General features: G+C 41.5%; 1 protein-coding gene across 2 annotated transcripts in view; it reads right to left on the minus strand.

Moving 5' to 3' along the window:
• The window catches only part of znf513b (zinc finger protein 513b), a 21,874-nt gene extending 2,957 nt beyond the window's left edge, over positions 1–18,917 (minus strand). For both annotated transcript variants that reach the window (XR_013095805.1, XM_004562535.6), the window contains exons 1-6: positions 18,770–18,917; positions 18,234–18,469; positions 14,694–14,816; positions 6,423–6,557; positions 5,162–5,668; positions 882–1,075 (exon numbers count right to left, since the gene is read on the minus strand). Coding sequence is in view for 1 of the 2 variants with exons in the window: in XM_004562535.6 (XP_004562592.2) it covers positions 882–1,075; positions 5,162–5,668; positions 6,423–6,557; positions 14,694–14,816; positions 18,234–18,273 (999 nt within the window). In the remaining variant the exon portion in view is untranslated. The remainder of the gene's footprint in view (positions 1–881; positions 1,076–5,161; positions 5,669–6,422; positions 6,558–14,693; positions 14,817–18,233; positions 18,470–18,769) is intronic.
• Between the last annotated feature and the right edge of the window lie 395 nt (positions 18,918–19,312).

Here is a 19,312-nt window from a genome sequence, read left to right on the forward strand (position 1 = left end):
TTTTTTCTTCCCACATTCACCAAGTGCTTGCTTATAGATGGTCATCTGATTGTTGAAGATTCTCTGGATTATTTTAGGCGCTTTACATTACAATATAAAGTCTCTTTAGCCAAGTGTTTTTGTATATTGATGCTATATAAATATAATTGAACTGAAAAGAATAAGATAATGAGGCATCTTACACATTTGTTCATCTATTAATACTTATGAGCTTTTAACTCCAGAAAAGAGAGCAGCCCTGACGTGACAAAATTGCTCACAAATCCTAATTAGCAGCAGCAGCAGCAGAAAGCTTTACAAAGTTTTTAAATGACAGGGACTAAAAAGTGTTCGGGCATTGGGGGGGGGAAAGTACTTGTTTGAAGGTGTGGCTGAATGAGGTTTGTAGTAAGGAAGCACTTTAATTATTCAATTTGTGTAGAACAGCACTATATCAGTACCAGTCCATTAACAACTAAATCATTAAGATTTTTCCTGTCAGGAGGTTGGTTGATCCTGCTGGGACCATAGAGAACTTGTAGATAGAGCTGAAGACACAATACGGGGTGAAAATGGCATGTATTGGAAATCTGACAAAAAAAATTATGACAAAATTTATCAAAACCGATGAGAGAATACCGCCATCTGAATCTATGGCGGCCTGAACATGTGCACCACCTTAAGATTGCCACTGACTTTTTAGCTTGTGACAGCAGTATGAGGGAGGAAGTCACTCTGCTATCGTTAATGTAAACTGGGAAAATGTGGAAGTTTGTGGTGGGCGGAGCTTCTGTTTTTCTGTTTGTCGTGGAAAGAAACTACAAATTGTACAACCCCTCATTTCATCCTAAAGTTTACAGAGGATCTTTCAAAGAAAACCAGCTTTGTTTTGGTAAACAAACCTGTCCTCCATCGCCCTCCACCTCTCCCTCTGCCCTGTCGCCCTCTAGGTCAGACTCCTCCAGGGTGAGGCCGCACACCCGGCAGCAGAGCGGGAAGAGGAGGACTGGAAGGGGGCCGGAGGGGGAGCCGAGTCCTCCCAACGTCTGGAGGTAAGCAGAGTCCTGGGACACTCGTAGGGTCAGGTCTGACATGACTGCAGACACATAGGGAAGCATTCAAAAGGCAAAGTTGTTTGGATCATTATTAGCTGCAGTGTAAACACGTTCTTCTAGATGTTCCCCATCATGCAGTTCAGTTTTAGGTCACTGAGCACTAAGCCAGAGAGAATTTCTCTTCCTCATTTTGCTGACTTGCTTCCTCTTTTCTGCTCTGCTCACTGCTTCCAAGATGAGAAATCTCCCCCTCAGAAAAAGTTTTTTTTTAAAATTCGGAGTTGTCAAATCTCCAAAATGCAAACCTTCCACATGTCATCAAACCTCTGCTCTGGGTTTGTGATATTCCCAGGTTTTAAGTGTGCTTTCAATCTAGAAATTTCTACATAAAGAACAGCTTAAAAAGCCTGGTTAGTTTTTAAATCACAAAACTACAGGAATACCACAGGATATATGTGAGCATTTTGCTAAATGGGAAATGCAGGCGTCATGTGTGTGTTTGTGGGGCTTGACCCAAACAAGCAACAAAAGTGAGCGTATCTCACGGCTCCGTCACAAAGACACTAAATTGTAGTAAGAGACTTTAAAAACAGAATTACAAAGAGACTCGACGTCAGAGTGGTTTCCTTTATCAAAAAGAGATGCATGTGACTATAACCAACAGACAAACACACGAACATTTAATCAACTGATAATGAAAAACTGAATACCCAACATGTGGTCACACTGAAGCTGAAATCTATCGCTGCTGTTATAATGATGATTTCACAACGACACAATAACACATGCTTCGCTCTTAGATCTGCAGTGTTTCCCCTGCCTTTCCCTCGGAGGGCAGTCCCCAACCCGAGAGAGAGAGAGAGAGTGAGAGAGCGAGAGAGAGAGAGAGAGAGCAAAACAAAATACACACATCTCATACACATATATAAGTGTTATGTAGACATATTTGAAATTACATCTAAAGTTAAACACTAACTTTAAGTAGGGCTGCACGATTTTGCATAAAATGAGAATCACGATTTTTTTGCTTAGAATTGAGATCATGATTCTCTCACGATTTTCTTTTCCAGTATAAATATTTATTGCACTTATTAACTGCACATCAACTTCGTAACAGTTGAGACTGAACATAAAAACAATAAATAAACATAAAAACAATAAATAAACATAAAAACAACTAGGGCTGGGCCATATTATACCGTTCACGGTAATACCGGTATAATGTTAGGCAACGATAGGAAAATGAAATATTGCGATAGAATGGGAGTAAAACGCGCATGCGCAGTGCCTTTGTTTTCATACGCACATGGCCGATTGTTGAGTGAAACAGATGAACCAGAATTGGTTTGTAAAAATGGTGCAACTTCAGTGATGTGGAACTGGTTTGGTGTTTGTCCGTCAGATACACAACAAAGCACATTTTTTTGCAGAACATGCAAGCAGCCGTTGTTATTGTCATATTTGTCGGACTAAGATGCTCTTAAATCTGGGAGTAAACTGGGTCCTAAACTCCGTAAACTTCAGGTCAAACAACACTGCAGCATCACTTAGAGTTAAAAACTGTCTAAATTCTTTCATCTTTAATAAAACGATCAGCATTGCTGCTTTACCAGGTGTCACTATAAAGTTTAACTTCCAGGCATCCATGAAAACAAAAGTTATTACATTTAACGGAGTTAGAAGTTAGCAGGAAGCTAGCGGAAGTTAGCTCGCTAGTTTCGCTAGTTACCTAAGCATGATATAGCATGTTCTGACTGAGAGATTTCTGAAAAAAATCAAACGTACAGCTCTGCTATTACTTCCAACATAAATGAAGACAGGAAACTAAACAGCAGTGACGTTTGTAGGGTTACTGAAGTTGGGCTAGCTGCTATATAATGATGTGCTACGTGATCGCTAGCGACACAGCTATGTTAGCATAACATAAACAGTGAAGCTGGAGGACGAACACTAACACTTTTCCACTTATAAAAGTTAACGTGAAGGTTCTTCATGGTTAGAGACAAATGCAATCGCATGGCAGGATGCTGTAAACGGACCAAACTTCAGTCAGGAGAACAACTGAGATAATCCATCCACAATACGAGGTTAGTCATTAATATACTGCAACAACATGGGAATAGAGCAGCTGCCAGAGAATTCAACATTAATGAATCAATGGTACAGAAGTGGAGGAAGCAAGAAGAACGAGTTTAATAAAGTTTGATTTATCTGACTGCTTTGTTTCGCTTAATGTGCCTTATAATCCCGTGCACCTTATGGTCCGAAAAATGCGTACTGCACACTGCAGTTTAATGTTGCAAAGCACCTCTTTTTAACTTCAGTGGATATTATACATGGTTATGCTCAGGATATGTCAGCACATTTCTACTGGAAATGCCTTTTGGTTAAACTTTCAGCAAGGAATTTGCATTTGCACTGTTACATTTTTATAAAGCTTTAATGTACATAAAAACCAGCTTCTTGTTTAAGTGAAAATAAATGGAAGGTTGTCTTTTTGCGCTAGTAATGTTGTGGAGTTGTATTTTGTCTCGCATCAATTATATCGTCGGTTATATCGTTATCGCAAATTTTCAAATATATATCGTGATAAATATTTTTGGCCATATCGCCCTGCTCTAAAAACAACAAATGTCTCACGTTTTGTTGTTGCCGCAAAATGTTGTACTGCTTGAAATTCCGTCTCCACCGTTGCTCAACACTGCGTGTATAGAGCAGGTAGTGCAACAATAGAAAAATAGTTGCGGGACGGCACTGTGTAGGGTTTGTCTAGGGTGTTGATCATTTTCCTAAATCCCTCGTTTTGCACAGTGTTGATGGGAGCCATATCTTTGGTCAGGTGATAAGTAATAGCCTCCGTAATTTCCCTATACCCGTCTAACTCCTGCGGGAGTTCGACGTGTATAGGGAAGCGCTGTATAAGGTTCCCGTTATTGATGTTTGGGTGGTTGACCGGGACGGATTTTCTCCTGTCACTTTCTTGTCATCCCTGACGTGCTCTCCGTTGTTTTTTCCCTGCTAATTTTAGCAGCCAGCTTCTGTATCACGTGGTATAAGGCTCCGCCCTTGTCATTTGTTGAGCAGGAAGAGTGAGCGCTTGTTTTCATGCAGATTACGTCCCGGATCAAAATGCGGTACAATCATCGTCGTCTTTTTTTTTTTTTTTTTTTTTTTTAAATCGTTGTCATTTGGAAATGAGATTTCACATAAGTATGAATCGAGATCGCGATTTTTTAACGATTAATCATGCAGCCCTAACTTTAAGGTTTACAATTTTATATGTTTTAATATATTCTAACAAGAATTCTTATCATTCATTAAAAATGGATATCATCACAGCTTTATCTCGTGGCTAAATCACCATGGTAACTGATGCTAAAAAAACATAACACGGTTGGGTGCCAGGTAATATTTTCAAAGTTTTCAAATTGGCTGGAAGAGCCACTTTTGCACCAGTTCATTCATTTGCAGCATGTTTTAAGTTGTTAAGAAACAAAGCATATAAAGCATGTATGTGTTATGAACTTTGCTCGTGGTGTACACCTTTGCCACAGACCAGATAATTTTGCATTACATCATGGCAAGAAAGAGGGTGTGCTTCCTTTATCACATGACTCTGTGTTATTCACCTAACCTGTCATGGTCCACAGAGCACACTGGAGCACTGGTGACACCAACTTTACCCAAACTGAAAACAAGTCATTACTGTAAATGCATTACAAGAAAAATCCCGTAAACAGGTGTTAATCGGTCTAAAATCCCAGAGGAGAACTTTTCCAGGAAGCCTCCAAACCCACCAAAGAGGGAAACACTGAACAAAAAGACATCGCTGTGACTTCTCCTAAATGACTGCTTTTTCACATTAGTGGCACACCCTGCTACGTAGACGATCTGAAAATGTTATTTATACTGATGATGATGAACTGAGTTTTCAGTCCAAAGGTGACATATATAAAAGTTAGTTGTCAGATTAGCAATCAGAAAGAGTTTCCTTCAAAGTGATTAAAAAAGAGAGAGAAGCTGCAGGCAGCCTGTGAAATTATTGATTAACAAACTTGTTTTAACACAAATTTATCAGCTTTTTAACTCTGAGACCGTAATTGATGTAAAGGTTTGTGTTTACTCACCTTCTTCAGCATCACTGTTTGCCTTTTTCCGTCTTCCCCGTCTTTTCTCCTTCTCCCTCCTCTGCGGTCTCTCCTGCGTGTGCATGCGCTGGTGTCTGCGCAGGTTGCCGAGGGAGCTGCAGGCGTAGCTGCACTGGTGGCACCTGTACGGTTTCTCCCCGGTGTGTGTGCGGGCGTGGCGCTGCAGGTTGACGAGCTGGGCTGAGGCGTAGGGGCAGACGGGGCAGCGGTACGGCTTCTGGCCGTCATGGGTCCGCATGTGGCGTTTGAGATGGTTGGAGTAGCGCGAGGTAAAGGTGCACAGCGAACAGGAGTACAGTTTAGGGGCGGGGTCCGCAACACCGCTGGCTTTGTCTACGTTTCTCCTCTTATTTTTGGAGCTGCCGCCGAGGGATCTATCGGACAGGTTGGAACCGTCCAACTGAGAGGAGTCGATGGAGGTGCCATGCTGGAGGCCCTCCTCACAGGAGAGACAATAAAGCTCTGCCCCTAGGTCGAGTCCTACACCTGGAATAAAATATATCACATTTTCTAATGTTAAAATAATTAAAACAATATTAATATTAAACAATATTATATTGATTCAGTACAAACAAAGTAAAAACAAACCTCTGCAGCCATTTGTACTGATCTAACCTAGGCATTTGACACAGTGGATGATAAATCTTAAAGCAAAGACTTGTCAGAGCAGGGCGGTTCAAATTGGGTACATACATACGCTACAATCATTATGTTGGTCGTATTATAGTGAAACTTTAATTTTGATCATAATCTACTCATCTGCACATAATCCAATAACCAGGCTCTCTACAATAACCTTTTAATACAGTACAGCACAACCTGATGATAAACTTTTCATGTATTCCTACAGTTCTGAGTTTGAGTTAGCATATTAATACATTCATGCAGAATTACACTTGATTACTCTTTCTTGTTTACACCTACCAATCAGTAACCAGTGAGAAAACTGAAACTGGTCTTTTATTTTACATTGAGTTGTGTCTGCTCTCTGAGGCAAGAAATAGACTTGCTGTTTCCACGTTAATGTCAGTGGTGGACTATGTAGATGTGACTCATATGCATGTGTGTTCATGTGCTTACATATGCTGGATTCTATCCATCATAGAGTTGTGAGATTTACTGGACACTGAACTCAAATCAAAGAAGTGAAAATATTCCAATATCACTCTGTGCCCAGGTCTTTTTTATTTTTAACTCCACATGTAAACGGCCTGGCATGTTATAGTCAGTCAGTAGTTACCAAGATCTAAGCCTGCCCCCAAAGGTGTGTCTCCCAGAAGCTGACCACATCCCTTACAGGAGAGGAACGCTGGGAAGGTGGAGTCTGTCGGTGCTGACGAGTCGTCCTCCACACTTAGAGAGAAGACAGTCATACCTGAAGAAGAACACAGGGTTAAACAGACAGTCGCTTCAACCTTTGAGGAGAAAAATTCAACTCTCATGGGGTTTGAGGAAATAACCGCTGCATTTAAAAACTTAATTTATTACAGGAATGATTTATATATTTATGCTGGCAGCTGAGGCACGCTGAACTCACTTCCCCTGAGTGAGGTGTTGCAACTCAGAAGGAAATCAGCAGCATCAGCGCTGGAGCAGAAATAGAAGTCAAAACAAGAAACAACATGACAACTTAAGTTAGTCAGTTGGAGAATCTACTTCTCCGAGCTCCTAACATAGCGATGAAATGTCTTTGCCCTCTATACATCAGCCTGTACCATAAGTGACATCACAAAAGCTGCATCAGCTTTCGACTTCTACTACTCCTACACCAGCACTGATGCTGAGATTATTTCTGAGTGGTGACACCGGTGGTTCAGGCAAAGAGGGAGTCCTTTACAACTCAGTTGCTAGTATGGACCTGTGAGGACTTCACAGTTGGTGCACGAACGCCACCTGCATGCTCAGTCGTTCATTGCTCTTTCACTCCAGCATCATCTATGGAAGCCCAGACAAGTTAAAAAGTGAAAATACAGGGGATGGGAGAGAGCAGCGACATGTGAAGACGTGTTTTTGCGAGCTCTGCTTAGATTGACCATTTGCGTAATTTTCCCGCTCCCCTTCTAGTACATCCCGGCGCGAACCCGTCTCACAAGTGCCTAATCTTTCGAATCAGTTGTATTTTGTAGTCTAAAGCTGTTCAACATGCCTAAATCGCTCAAGCAGAAGCCGGGGCCTGATGCCTCGGACTTGCCTGGTGCGGATCCGGCCGCGGGGGTGGGGGCCGGGCCGGATCTCGACACAATCATGGCTGCCATAAAGCAAACGGAGCAGAATGTGCTAGCCAAGATCGACTCGTCTGTGATGGCAGCTGCAGGTGAACTACACAAGAAAATAGACGACTTGGCGGGTGATTTAAGGTCAGAGGTCCTGAGTGTGCGCGCAGAGTTTGCGAAGGCTATCGAAGACATGCAGAAAGAAAACGCCACGCTCTCGACCCGCACTGATGATCTTGAGGAGGAAGCTAATGGCCAGGCTAACCGTGTTGTAGCACTGGAAGCTAAAGTTGATGCGCTATCTGCCCAAGTCGTCCGGTTGGCAGACAAGGCCGATGATTTGGAGTCCCGGCAACGTCGTGATAACTGCAGACTAATTGGAGTGGAAGAGGGATTCGGAAATATTCGACCGGAGAAAGCCGTGGCTGAATTGTTGAAGGAAGCGCTCGCCCTCGACTATACGCCGACGCTCGATCGGGCGCATAGGAGCCTGCAGCCGAGGCCAAAGGATGGAGATGCCCCGAGACCGATAATCGTCAAGTTCCACTATTTTCAGGAGAAAGTGGATGTTCTTCGAAAGGCCATGGGGGCAGGTCCCATTACCCGTAATGGGAAGCGTTTCTACATCTACCCAGATTACTCGGCCACCGTTAGAAAGAAGAGATCGGCCTTTACCGAGGTGAGAAGATTGCTTCGCCGGTGTACGGGAGTGAAATATGGTCTCCTGTATCCAGCTACATTGAAAATCACGACCCCGGCTGGCGAACAGATGTCTTTCGAAGACCCGATCAAGGCAAGGCACTACGTCGAGACCAATCTGCGCCCACGGGAGACGGAGGGAGAGTGACAGTTAATTCACGGACCACAACAAGTATCACACGCTGCGTGCTACCATTGAGGTAGTCTGCACAGGCTGTGCATTGACTGGTGAACGTCGCCACGCTACGGTTGGATGCCCTTTATGATTGGACAAGGTATAGCTATAAGATGTTGGGGATTTCTGTGGATGTCATGTGGCCTGGGGAATATTTTATTTCAGAATATCTTCGGTATCCTCATTGGTCTTAGTTCCAGCCCGACACCATAACCCCAACAGTGCTTTTATTTTGCTTTTTGATGTATTCTGATTAATTAATCCCCTTTTTCTTATCACCAGTGTCATTATTTTTATTGGGTTTTACCCCTTTCTTGTGGGATTATTTTCCAACCGTGAGTGTTCAGAGCCGTACCGGCCTGTAAGTGGATGGGTGCCGACATGCATGCGGCAATAATGATGCTGAGTCAAGGGTCCTATTATACTTTGTTCTGTCTTTGCTGAGTTCATGTAAGAGTTTAAGCTAGTGTAAACGTGTTATATGCCTAGGAGAGAGAGGAGTGTTTTCAGGGCAGTCTCAGGTTTGTGGAAGACCAGCCCAGGGGTCCAGGATGGTGAGAGGTTTATCTATGTTTATCTGTTTGTTTTTGTTAGTTTTGCTTTGGGTTTATCTGTGGTTTATGTTGTGGCTCAAACAGGCACTGAAACACTGAGATATAACCAACGTGCAGGATCAGTCTATTATCGATTGTGGCACTATGACTCTGGATAATGTGATTAATCAACAGAAATCGGTCTCATTCATTAGCTGGAACGTCAAAGGGCTGAATAATTTGGTTAAAAGAAGCAAGGTATTTAGTCATTTGAAATCGCTCAAACCTGACGTGATGTTTCTACAGGAGACACACTTAAATACTAACTCCCAAAAAAGATTAGGTTGTAAGTGGATTGGACAAATATATCATTCACGTTTTAACTACAAAGCCAGGGGAACAGCAATCTTAATTAGGAAGGGGGTTCCATTTGAACACTCTGAAGTGATATCAGATCCTAATGGCAGATATGTTGTTGTAGTGGGCAAGCTGTTTAACACACCACTAATACTGGCTAATATTTATGGACCTAACTGGGACAACGCACAGTTCTTTCTTAATTTTTTTTCGACTCTCCCAGACCTTGTCTCCTATAAACTAATTCTAGGTGGAGACTTTAATTGTGTCCTTTCTCCCCAGCTGGACCGATCAAGCGTAAGGTCGAGCAACACCCTCTCGTCAGCAGCAGTGGCTATTAATTCCCTACTTCGTTCTTACGGCTTATCAGACCCTTGGCGTGCAACAAACCCATCTACGAAGCAATTTTCCTTTTTTTCCCCTGTGCATCATAGTTACTCCAGGATTGATTACTTCATTGTCGATAACCAGCTACTTCCCTTAATTTCCAGCACCAAATACCACAGTATAGTGTTGTCAGATCATAGCCCTGTGCAGATGGGTCTGGTTTTTCCAGGTAATGTAGCGCCCCAACGAACGTGGCGGCTAGACCCCCTATTACTTTTATGTGAACGCTTTAAAACGTTTCTCAGCAATCAGATTGACTTCTTTCTAGAAATTAATGACACCCAGGATGTGTCGAGGGGAGTCTTGTGGGAGTCTATGAAAGCCTATATTAGGGGCCAAGTTATTTCTTATGTGGCACACAGAGACAAGGAGCGCTCTAAACAACTTAAAGAACTGGCTGACAAGATTGCGGATATGGATAGGCGTTACGCTCTGTCATCTACGCCAGATCTTTTTAAGGAGAAATTACTGTTGCAAACTGAATTTGACACGCTTATGACATGGAGAGCCGAAAGAAATATTTTTAAATCCAGGCAGGTATATTATGAGCATGGAGATAAAGCGGGGAGGCTCCTTGCACTTCAGCTCAAACAGCGGTCAGCTGAGCGCGTGATTTCGGGAATTGAAATAGGTGCTGATTCGATATCTCACGACCCCCGAGTCATTAATGACCAGTTCAAATATTTTTACTCCACCCTATATCAATCAGAGGTGGGCAGTAATTCATCCGAGATCTACTCGTTTCTTGACTCGCTGGATCTTCCCAAGCTCTCTCCGGACGCTCAGTCGCCTTTGGAACAGCCGTTGTCGATTGAAGAGATAACGAACGCTATTAAATTATCTCAGACTGGAAGGTCGCCAGGTCCGGACGGTTTCCCCATGGAGTTTTACAAGGAATTCTCTTCGAAGCTCACACCTATTTTAGAATCAGTTTATGCTGAATCTTTTGCTACTGGCAATCTGCCGCAGACGCTTACCCAGGCCACGATCTCAGTCTTACTAAAGAAAGATAAAGATCCTGTACAGTGTAGCTCATACAGGCCAATAAGTCTTTTGTGCTGTGACTATAAGATTTTAACCAAAACTCTTGCACTACGGTTGGACCCTATTATTTCCACCATTATTAATGAGGACCAAACGGGCTTCATTCCCGGACGGCAGTCATTTTTTAATGTGAGACGGCTGTTTAATGTGGTATTCTCCCCCCATTCGACAATACAACCGGAAGTTATTCTGAGCCTTGACGCTGAAAAGGCGTTTGATAGAATCGAATGGTCCTACCTTTTCACAGTTCTGGAGAAATTCGGCATGGGACCTACTTTTTGTAGATGGATTAAAGTCCTATATTCAACGCCTATGGCTGCAGTCAGGACAAATGGTCTGATTTCGGAATATTTTTCGCTCTACAGGGGGACGAGGCAGGGCTGTTGCCTGTCACCCTTCCTGTTTGACATTGCGATCGAACCGCTGGCAATTGCTATCAGATCTGATGAGAGGATTAAAGGTATATCCAGGGGTGAGGTAACTCATAAAACTCTGCTTTATGCTGATGATCTCCTTTTGCAGATATCAGACCCAATTGGGAGTATGCCCCACCTTTTCCGCTGGCTGCGGGAGTTCAGCAACATATCGGGGTATAAGGTTAACTTATCAAAATCTTTACTGTTTCCATTGAACAATCTGGCAAAACAGACCACTTATGACGATTTGCCTTTTAAAATTGAAAATGACAAATTCACATATTTGGGACTGGAAATAGCTGGCTCGATTAAGACTATTTTCCAGTATAACTACAGGTCTATTCTGGACAGTACTAAATCTGATCTGGGTAGGTGGTCAAAACTTCCACTTTCGCTGGCAGGACGGATAAATGTGGTGAAGATGACTGTAATGCCCAGGTTTCTTTATCTATTCCAAATGATCCCCATCTTTCTCCCCAAATCCTATTTTGCCCAGCTGGATCGCTTTGTCTCTTTGTTCATATGGAACAAAAAACCTGCACGCATAAGGAGAGCAAGCCTGGAGAGAGCTAAAGCTGATGGTGGTTTGGGCTTACCTAATTTCTTATTCTATTATTGGGCTGCTAACATTGTCAAGCTGACATATTGGATAACCATGTTTGCGGATGGGGAGGGTCCAGTCTGGGCAGATATGGAACTGAGAGCTACACTCCCAATCTCTCCGATTTCGATCTTAACTGCCCCTCTCCCACTGAATGTCAAAGCATCTGGGCTGAACTCCAATTTGGTGGTTCAAAATTCAATTAAGATCTGGGGTCAATTCAGGAAACATTTTAACTTGACAAATACTTGTAGCTTTTCTCCGATAATGTTCAACCATCTTTTTACACCATCTCAAATAGATCATTCATTTGCAGTCTGGCACAGAAACGGTCTGGTTTTCTTTCAAGATCTCTTCACTGAGGATGGCTTTGTCTCATTTAAATATTTGTGTGAAGACCATAACTTACCAAAGTCTCACTACTTCAGATACCTTCAGGCTCGGAGTTTTGCCTCTAAATTTCTCCCAGGGTACCCGTCTCTGCCCTCTAAGGACCTACTGTATCTAGTTCTTAATGTGAGTCAGCCCACTAAAAGAGCAATATCGAAGATTTATGCATTGATTCTTGAAAGCTGCCCTCATACATGGGACAAACCTAAGGCGGCGTGGGAAGGGGAGGTTGGAGAACTCATGTCAGAAGACATCTGGAAGAAAGCCATACAGCGTATACATACGTCTTCTCTCTGTATTAGACATGGCCTGATTCAATTTAAGGTCGTCCACAGGCTCCACTATTCTAATGACAGACTGTCTAAACTGTACCCTGATGTTGCACCGAATTGTCCTAGATGTGATTACTCTCCTGTTTCTTTGGGGCACATGTTTTGGTCATGTCCCTCCCTGTATGGTTTCTGGACATCAATTTTTCAATCACTGTCAGCTATATCGGGTGAAACACTGCGGCCTGACTCTTTGATAGCTATCTTCGGTGTACCTCGGGAAGAGCTGAGACTCTCTCCCCTCCACAAAAACGCAATAGCCTTTGCCTCGTTGCATGCCCGCCGTCTGATACTGCTGAGCTGGAAGGCGTCGAACCCTCCTTCCTACGTCCATTGGATTAGAGAGGTGATGTTGGGATTAGCTCTGGAAAAAATTAGGTATACCGTGCGCGGCTTGGAGAGTAAATATGACAAAACCTGGTCACGGTTCATAACTCATGTCAAGAGTCTGTCTTTTGCCTGATTTATTGTTCTTTACTTGTTGGTAATTTATGCTCTTGCTCTCTTCTCGGACTGCTGTCCATAGTCTCCTCAATGCCCGTACTTTGACTGTTGGGATTTCTTTATTCCCTTTTTCTTCTTTGTTTCTTCTCTCATGTGCCGGGGTCCGGCTGTTGGTGCTATAATGACTGTCACAGATTGGTTTGAGTGTTTCTCCCTTTTTTTTTTTTTTTTTTTTTTTTTTTTTTTTGTGTTGTGTGTATTGTGCTTCCTGGTTGTGGGGATGCCACCTGGATGGGGGTGGGGGGTAGGGTTCGCAACTTTTGTAAGAAATTCTGGACTGTTTTGTTGGAAAACTATAAATAAAGTTGTAAAAAAAAAAAAAAAAAAAAAAAGTCATTACTGCTTCCCACATCTGTGAGGTACGCAGCCAGCTGGATTTCATCATGACAAACTGAGTTGATTTTCACTAGAATCTGATCTATTCTTCTGAAATGGCATCCCACCCAAAACCAGGGAGTTTAGACTAGACCTCATTTACTTGTATTACCGACTTCCACGCAAGACTCCTAGTGGCTGTACGTAGTTATTTTTGGCTTGGCTTGTTTCTCCTGCTTGTTGACCTACACTTAACCAGTCTAACACAGAATAGTTAGTAAGTTCTTCTATTTCTCTTGTTTAATAATGGTCACCAAACATATTGTAGTTGTATTTTTGCTGTCTTCTGGAGATGATAATGTACTTGTATCTGATGGTGATTAAAACAAGGAAAGTACATTTTAAGACAAGAGTACTTGCATAAACTGTATTTGTTCTTGACTTCACCTTGGTGTAATGAAGCCTTACAGCAGTGCTGGCAGTGTTTGTTTGGGTTTTTTTTGTTGACAAAATGAACATGGCTGATACTCTGCAGACAGGAAAGCCATGTGGGCTGTGTAATTTAGATAAATGGTTTAAAATGTGTTTTATATATGTGTATGTGTTGGGGGGGGACTTTTAAAGAAAAAGAAAAAAAGCAGTTTCAGAGTATGTCTATCACCCTGTCGATCTCTTTATCTGTTTTCGTTCTTTCCTCCTGTAAAATATTTTGATGTTGTTCAGTGCCTCTGGCTGAAAAAAAATCTGCGTTTGGATGTTATGCAAGGTGCTAAGTGAGCTTTGCTTTCATTGGAATGAACGTGCATTTGCAAAGTCAGAATGCTGTTGGGTACTAAAATTAAGATGAAGAAGTCTCTGTATCTGTAAACCTGCGTGATTTGAATGACTGTTCTCTGAATAAATTTGAAAGCACAAAAAAAAAAAAAAAAAAAGTGAAAATACAGCATACTTTTCATTTTAGCTCAACATTTGTGACTCTTTAACTTGGCTTCAAATGTGAATTTTAAAATCTATAAGCTATTTTCAGCTTCTCCTTTACCACAAGGGGTCACCACAGTGGTTAGCGCCACACATTTCATTTGGCAGATTTTTGCACTCAACACATTTCACTTACCCAGTGATAAACTAATAATGCAGACTAATTACCCAATAATACATTCAGCTTACATTCTGTTTAACTTTCTGAATTTTTAATTAGCAAACATTTGACTTTTAACTTGCGCTACAGAAATGGGTTTGCATATTATTTCACTTTCAACAAACTCAGAGACAAACTTATGGTACAAAGTACCATAAACTCAAAATCTTAAATACGGAAAGCACATCAGTTTGAACTTGTAAGTCTTTTCGAGCCCGATCATCAAAGGGACCATACCTCGCCTGATTACCAGGAATTGGGAGAACAATGTTTAAATATTGTGTGAGCACAGGGTCAATGCTTCAGTCAAAACAGAGAGAAAAGCCTAATAAAAACATGTGGAATGTTTAAATATGTGGCTTGCTTTCCAACCCCGTGTATGTAAAAACCTGTGTGTGTGTGTTACTGACCAGACTCTCTATCCAGTCCCATGATCTCCGAGTCTCCAAACTCCAGCTCGCCGCTCAGCAGGAAGTCGCTGTCCAAAACGAGACAGCCCGGCTCACACACCACTGCCCCATCCTCAAAGTCCACTGAGTGCAAACAGACACACAAACATTTCTCATAATTTCCTGTATAAACACACCTGACCAAATGAAGACAAACGCCAAGCCCATCCTGAAACACAAAGTCAGCTTCTACCTGAGGGTGTTAAAAAGTCTGGGTTTCACTCAAAGGTTTCCCTTAGTGATACGAGCTGTAAAACTGTGAACATCTGACACAAACATCAACATCTCTTCTCTTTATGTAACAAATTTTCATTTCCTTTAAAAAAACAAAACAAACAACAACCCCCCCCCCCCCCAAAAAACAAAACAAAAAAACCCCCAGACACATTTATAGATTGCAGGGCTGTTGGTTGTTTTTTTAACAGTAATAAAAAAGAAGATGTTTAAAGACAAAAATCAGGCTCATGTTTCACATACACATGTTTTTTTTGTTTTAAAATTTGGCTGCAGAGAACACATTTGATAAACGGGACAGAAGACAGCCGATAACAGAGTTTGTGCTCGAAAACACACAAAAAGAAGAAGAAGAAGAAGGATAACAGCAAAGGAGGTGGAGAGGAAACGAGAAGGAAATCGGTGAGCATGAGATAAGTGCTGAGGAGGAAGAGCTGTGGGGTGAGGAACGAGGCTGAGAGGGTCAGGAAGAGGAAGACGAGTCGAACACAGAACTGATGATACAGGACATTTTTATACTCTTAAACCTCTGAGCGGACATTTGTTGACCCAGCTTAGAGCAATTCTAACTTTTAATGTCACAAAGAAAATAAAAACTTACTGATAATTAAAAATATTTACACTAAATATTAAGGAAACTTAAAATTATTCTCTTTATTCCCATTTTCCTGAGCTTTAATTTGAAACCTACAAAACCTACTTTTTCAAACAGTTTGCATAACTATTAACAGTAGTTAGAGTAGAAAATTATTCTGCTGCGGTTTTTCTGACCTATTTGTCTTTTAGAGGTCAATGACAAACACTGGCTAATGTAATCTTTAATAATTAACTTTTTAATCATAACTAAAAAGTAATTAGAATTTAAGGTTCTGAGACATTTACTAAGACAAGATAAACTAATTCAGGAAAAATATGGGGTGCTTTTGCAGATTTATTTAGATTAATTTAGAGAATTAAGATGTTTTTCCTTCTCAAAATGGGCCTCTGGAGACCAATACACACATCCAATTAAGGCAAAAGTCTGAGTTTTCCTGTCATTTCAGGCTATTTTAAATGTGAGGATTAGGCCTAAGTAAACTAAGCCCTGCTTAAAAAAAAGAATAAGTGAAAAACATTTATATGAGACACTTGTTGATTTCTGTTTGGTTGAAACCTTTTTAGTAGGAACCAAAAATATAACAACAGAAGCAATCGTTAGCTGCAGACCAGCAGCCAGAGGACAGAAAGTAACAAACACCACAACTCATTAAAAATTTTCAAACTAATTCAAGCTGCACTGTGCTTGCTCCCTGCATCGACTAAAGAAAACAAAGATGCTGTATGACAAGTTTAAGGCTGCGCAGGTGAGTAGGAATTAAGAAGGTAAAAGGGTTTCAAAAGGGTTATAAGGACATTTCCAAGTTATACATTCTACAGAGACAGAGATTATCCACAAATGGAAGACATTCAAGACAGCTGCCAGTCTTCCCAGGAGTGGAAATCGCAGCAAATTCACCCCAGTGTCAGACTGTGCAAGGCCCAGAGAAAATACAAAAAACCCTAAGAGCTTCATTTCAGATTCTACAGGCCTCGGTTACCTTAGTTAAATGTCTATGACAGCACAATTAGAAAAAGACTAATTAACTGTGGCTTGTTTGCAAGAACTGGCAGGCACTGAAAGCCTCTTCTCTCATGACATGACAGCACAACTTAGATTTCCAAAGCTGCAAATCACAAGACTTCTGGAAGTCCTTTGCACAGCAAGATCAAAATCAAACTCAGCATATCAGCACAAAAATCTCATAACAGCTGTCAGCGTGGTGGTGGAAGGGTCATGATTTGGACTTATTATACAGACAGGACCTGGACATCTTGCAGTCATTGACTCAACCATGAACTCTTCTGTATACCAAAGTATTCTACAGTCAAACATGAGGCTGTCTGTGTGACAGCTAAAGATTATTTTACGTTATTGGTACAAACAGGGACATTCAACTGAACAATGATCCCAAGCCCTGCAACAAATCTTAAATGAATACCTGTATACCTCAATGAACTGGAGCAACGCTGTAAAGAAGAGTGTTACAGACGGATAAAATCATACAGAAAATGATTATTTGAAGTTGTAGTTGATAAAGCTGGTTCTGCAAGCTACTGCTAAGAGTCCTGTTTAAAGTCTTTTAGTTTTTCAACAAGTCTGCAGGCAGGTAATGTGAGTTAAGACCCAGCGTCTTACAAATCCCAGATATTTTAGGTTTTCCTTTATTAAAATGTTGGTTTCGGTTATAACAGCAAAAAATGTCATTCCTCCACTGTAGAACCAAAGCTGTTCGGTCAATCTTTGTTCAAATGAACTGCTAACGTGTTCAAACGTAGACCGACCTGAACTAAAACACATCAATCCTCCTTTTATCGTTCAGTTTTACAGAAGCTTTGGTTCAACTGTGCGATCATTCTTTCAGATAACACTGCTGTGATTGTGTCAGACGTCCAGAAGCTACTTGAGCTGCAGTTAGACTTTGAATACGAGTAATTTGAATACAAGGATGTACTGGCCTTTTTTCCCCTCTGAGCCCCTGCTCACATGCTCAAAAGTACACTCCCATCTAGTGCCTGTTTAAATATGTACATCATTAGAAATCTGAGAAGGTCAACAGGTGACTTCAGGTCTCCTAAATCCAGTATTCTCTTTTTGTAAGCTGACTGATGCCCACGCAGTCAAGAAAATGTAAACGAAGGGAGGTGAGCGTTCTACAGGTGACGTGTGGGAGGAGAGTAAAACAAAAGAAACTGGAGACACAACTAGAACCTAAAAACGTCTTCTGGCCCCTGTTAATAATAAAGGTGAGGGTACACAGGAAACCAAGGGGAATGACAGAAATCATACAGGAAGCTGTGAAAGAAAGAGAGGAAGAACGAAGGGAGGGAGCAGGGGGAGGTTAGGTAGGGAGCCTGCGAAGAGGAAGTGGAGATAGGAAGCAGAGAGGAGGTGGAGAATCCAAGTGAGCCAGAACAGTCAGGATGAGATAACAGATAAACACATGTGCTTAAAGGACAACATGTCTTCAGCAGTCTTCCTCTCAGGGAGATAAAGAGGAAAGGACTTGATGACCAGTCAGGCAACTTTTAACATTACTGTATCCCTCAGAAATATGTCTAATTTTATAAAAATGCATTTAAAGTGGACCAATACCTAGCAAAGACTCATTGCCTTATTCTATGGCAGTGATTTAAGATTCATGCGGAGAGAAAGGCAGCAAAGAGCTGGAAGTAAACAGCTGGACTTACGTTTCACCGGCTGTGGGTTGGATTGTTTTCTCCGCGGCATCTTCGCCTCTCTTCAGCACGGATCCTGTGCTGTTTTCGCGGTGACACCTCCGACACTCTGCGGGCTCAAGTCCGTCTGTCCAGCAAGAGAGGCAGCCAGCTAGCTAACTGCATGTCATCATCATCATCACCTCCTTCCTCTTCCTCTTCCTCCAACGGACAGCAGTAGCGGCGGAGTCATCGCCACCATCTAACGCCTGAAGCGGAAGGCGTACACCGGCAACAGCACCAATTAAAAAGACCCACACCTTCCCTAAATTATTACATTACACTTTGCAGCTATATTCAGTTCACAATAAACTTTAAAAACACACCAATCCATTTAAATTCATCACCATGGCTAATTCTTTGTTATTGTTTCGCAGTAAGTAGCCGGAGCCATCTTGCTAGCCAGCGAGCCAACCGGCTAAAATCAACACTGTAATCTAACTCTCGCTTTTAGCTCACACTAAAAATAAAACTTAATGAAGTCGAAGACACTCCACCGAATAACTTACCTGTGATAATGTCCCTTAAAATACCGCGGGTGAAAATGCAGTTAAAACTATTCTCAAAACACTCTTTTTGTTGTTGCCAAACACACACAGCGCCACTACGCCGGGTCCGGGCTCTATGTGACGTCACCGAAAGACGCAGGGGATTGTGGGAATAGTAGTCCTTACTGTGTTTACCAACCTCAAATGACCTCTACATATTATCAATGGAAGTTTATCTCTGCCACCATAAAAAAGTAAAATCTCTGTATTTCAACATACAAACCCTGAATTTAACTTAGGTGTGGTGGAAAAAATAATTCTTTACATATGTATATATCTATAGCTAAATAATAACAATAATGTTTTCTTTTGTTTGTTAGTGTTTTTTGTTTTTGTTTTTCAATGTGAGAAACAAGCTCCCTCAAATTTTAGGTAATCTTGCAATTTTTTCCTCACAAAAACAAAATATTGGACAACTCATGTATGTTTATATAATAACAAGAGCAATAATAACAACAATAATAATTATTATTATTATGCAAAGAATGCTGTATTGTATATAAA

The sequence above is a fragment of the Maylandia zebra genome, linkage group LG23 (assembly GCF_041146795.1).
Source record: "Maylandia zebra isolate NMK-2024a linkage group LG23, Mzebra_GT3a, whole genome shotgun sequence".
Classification (NCBI taxonomy): domain Eukaryota; kingdom Metazoa; phylum Chordata; class Actinopteri; order Cichliformes; family Cichlidae; genus Maylandia; species Maylandia zebra.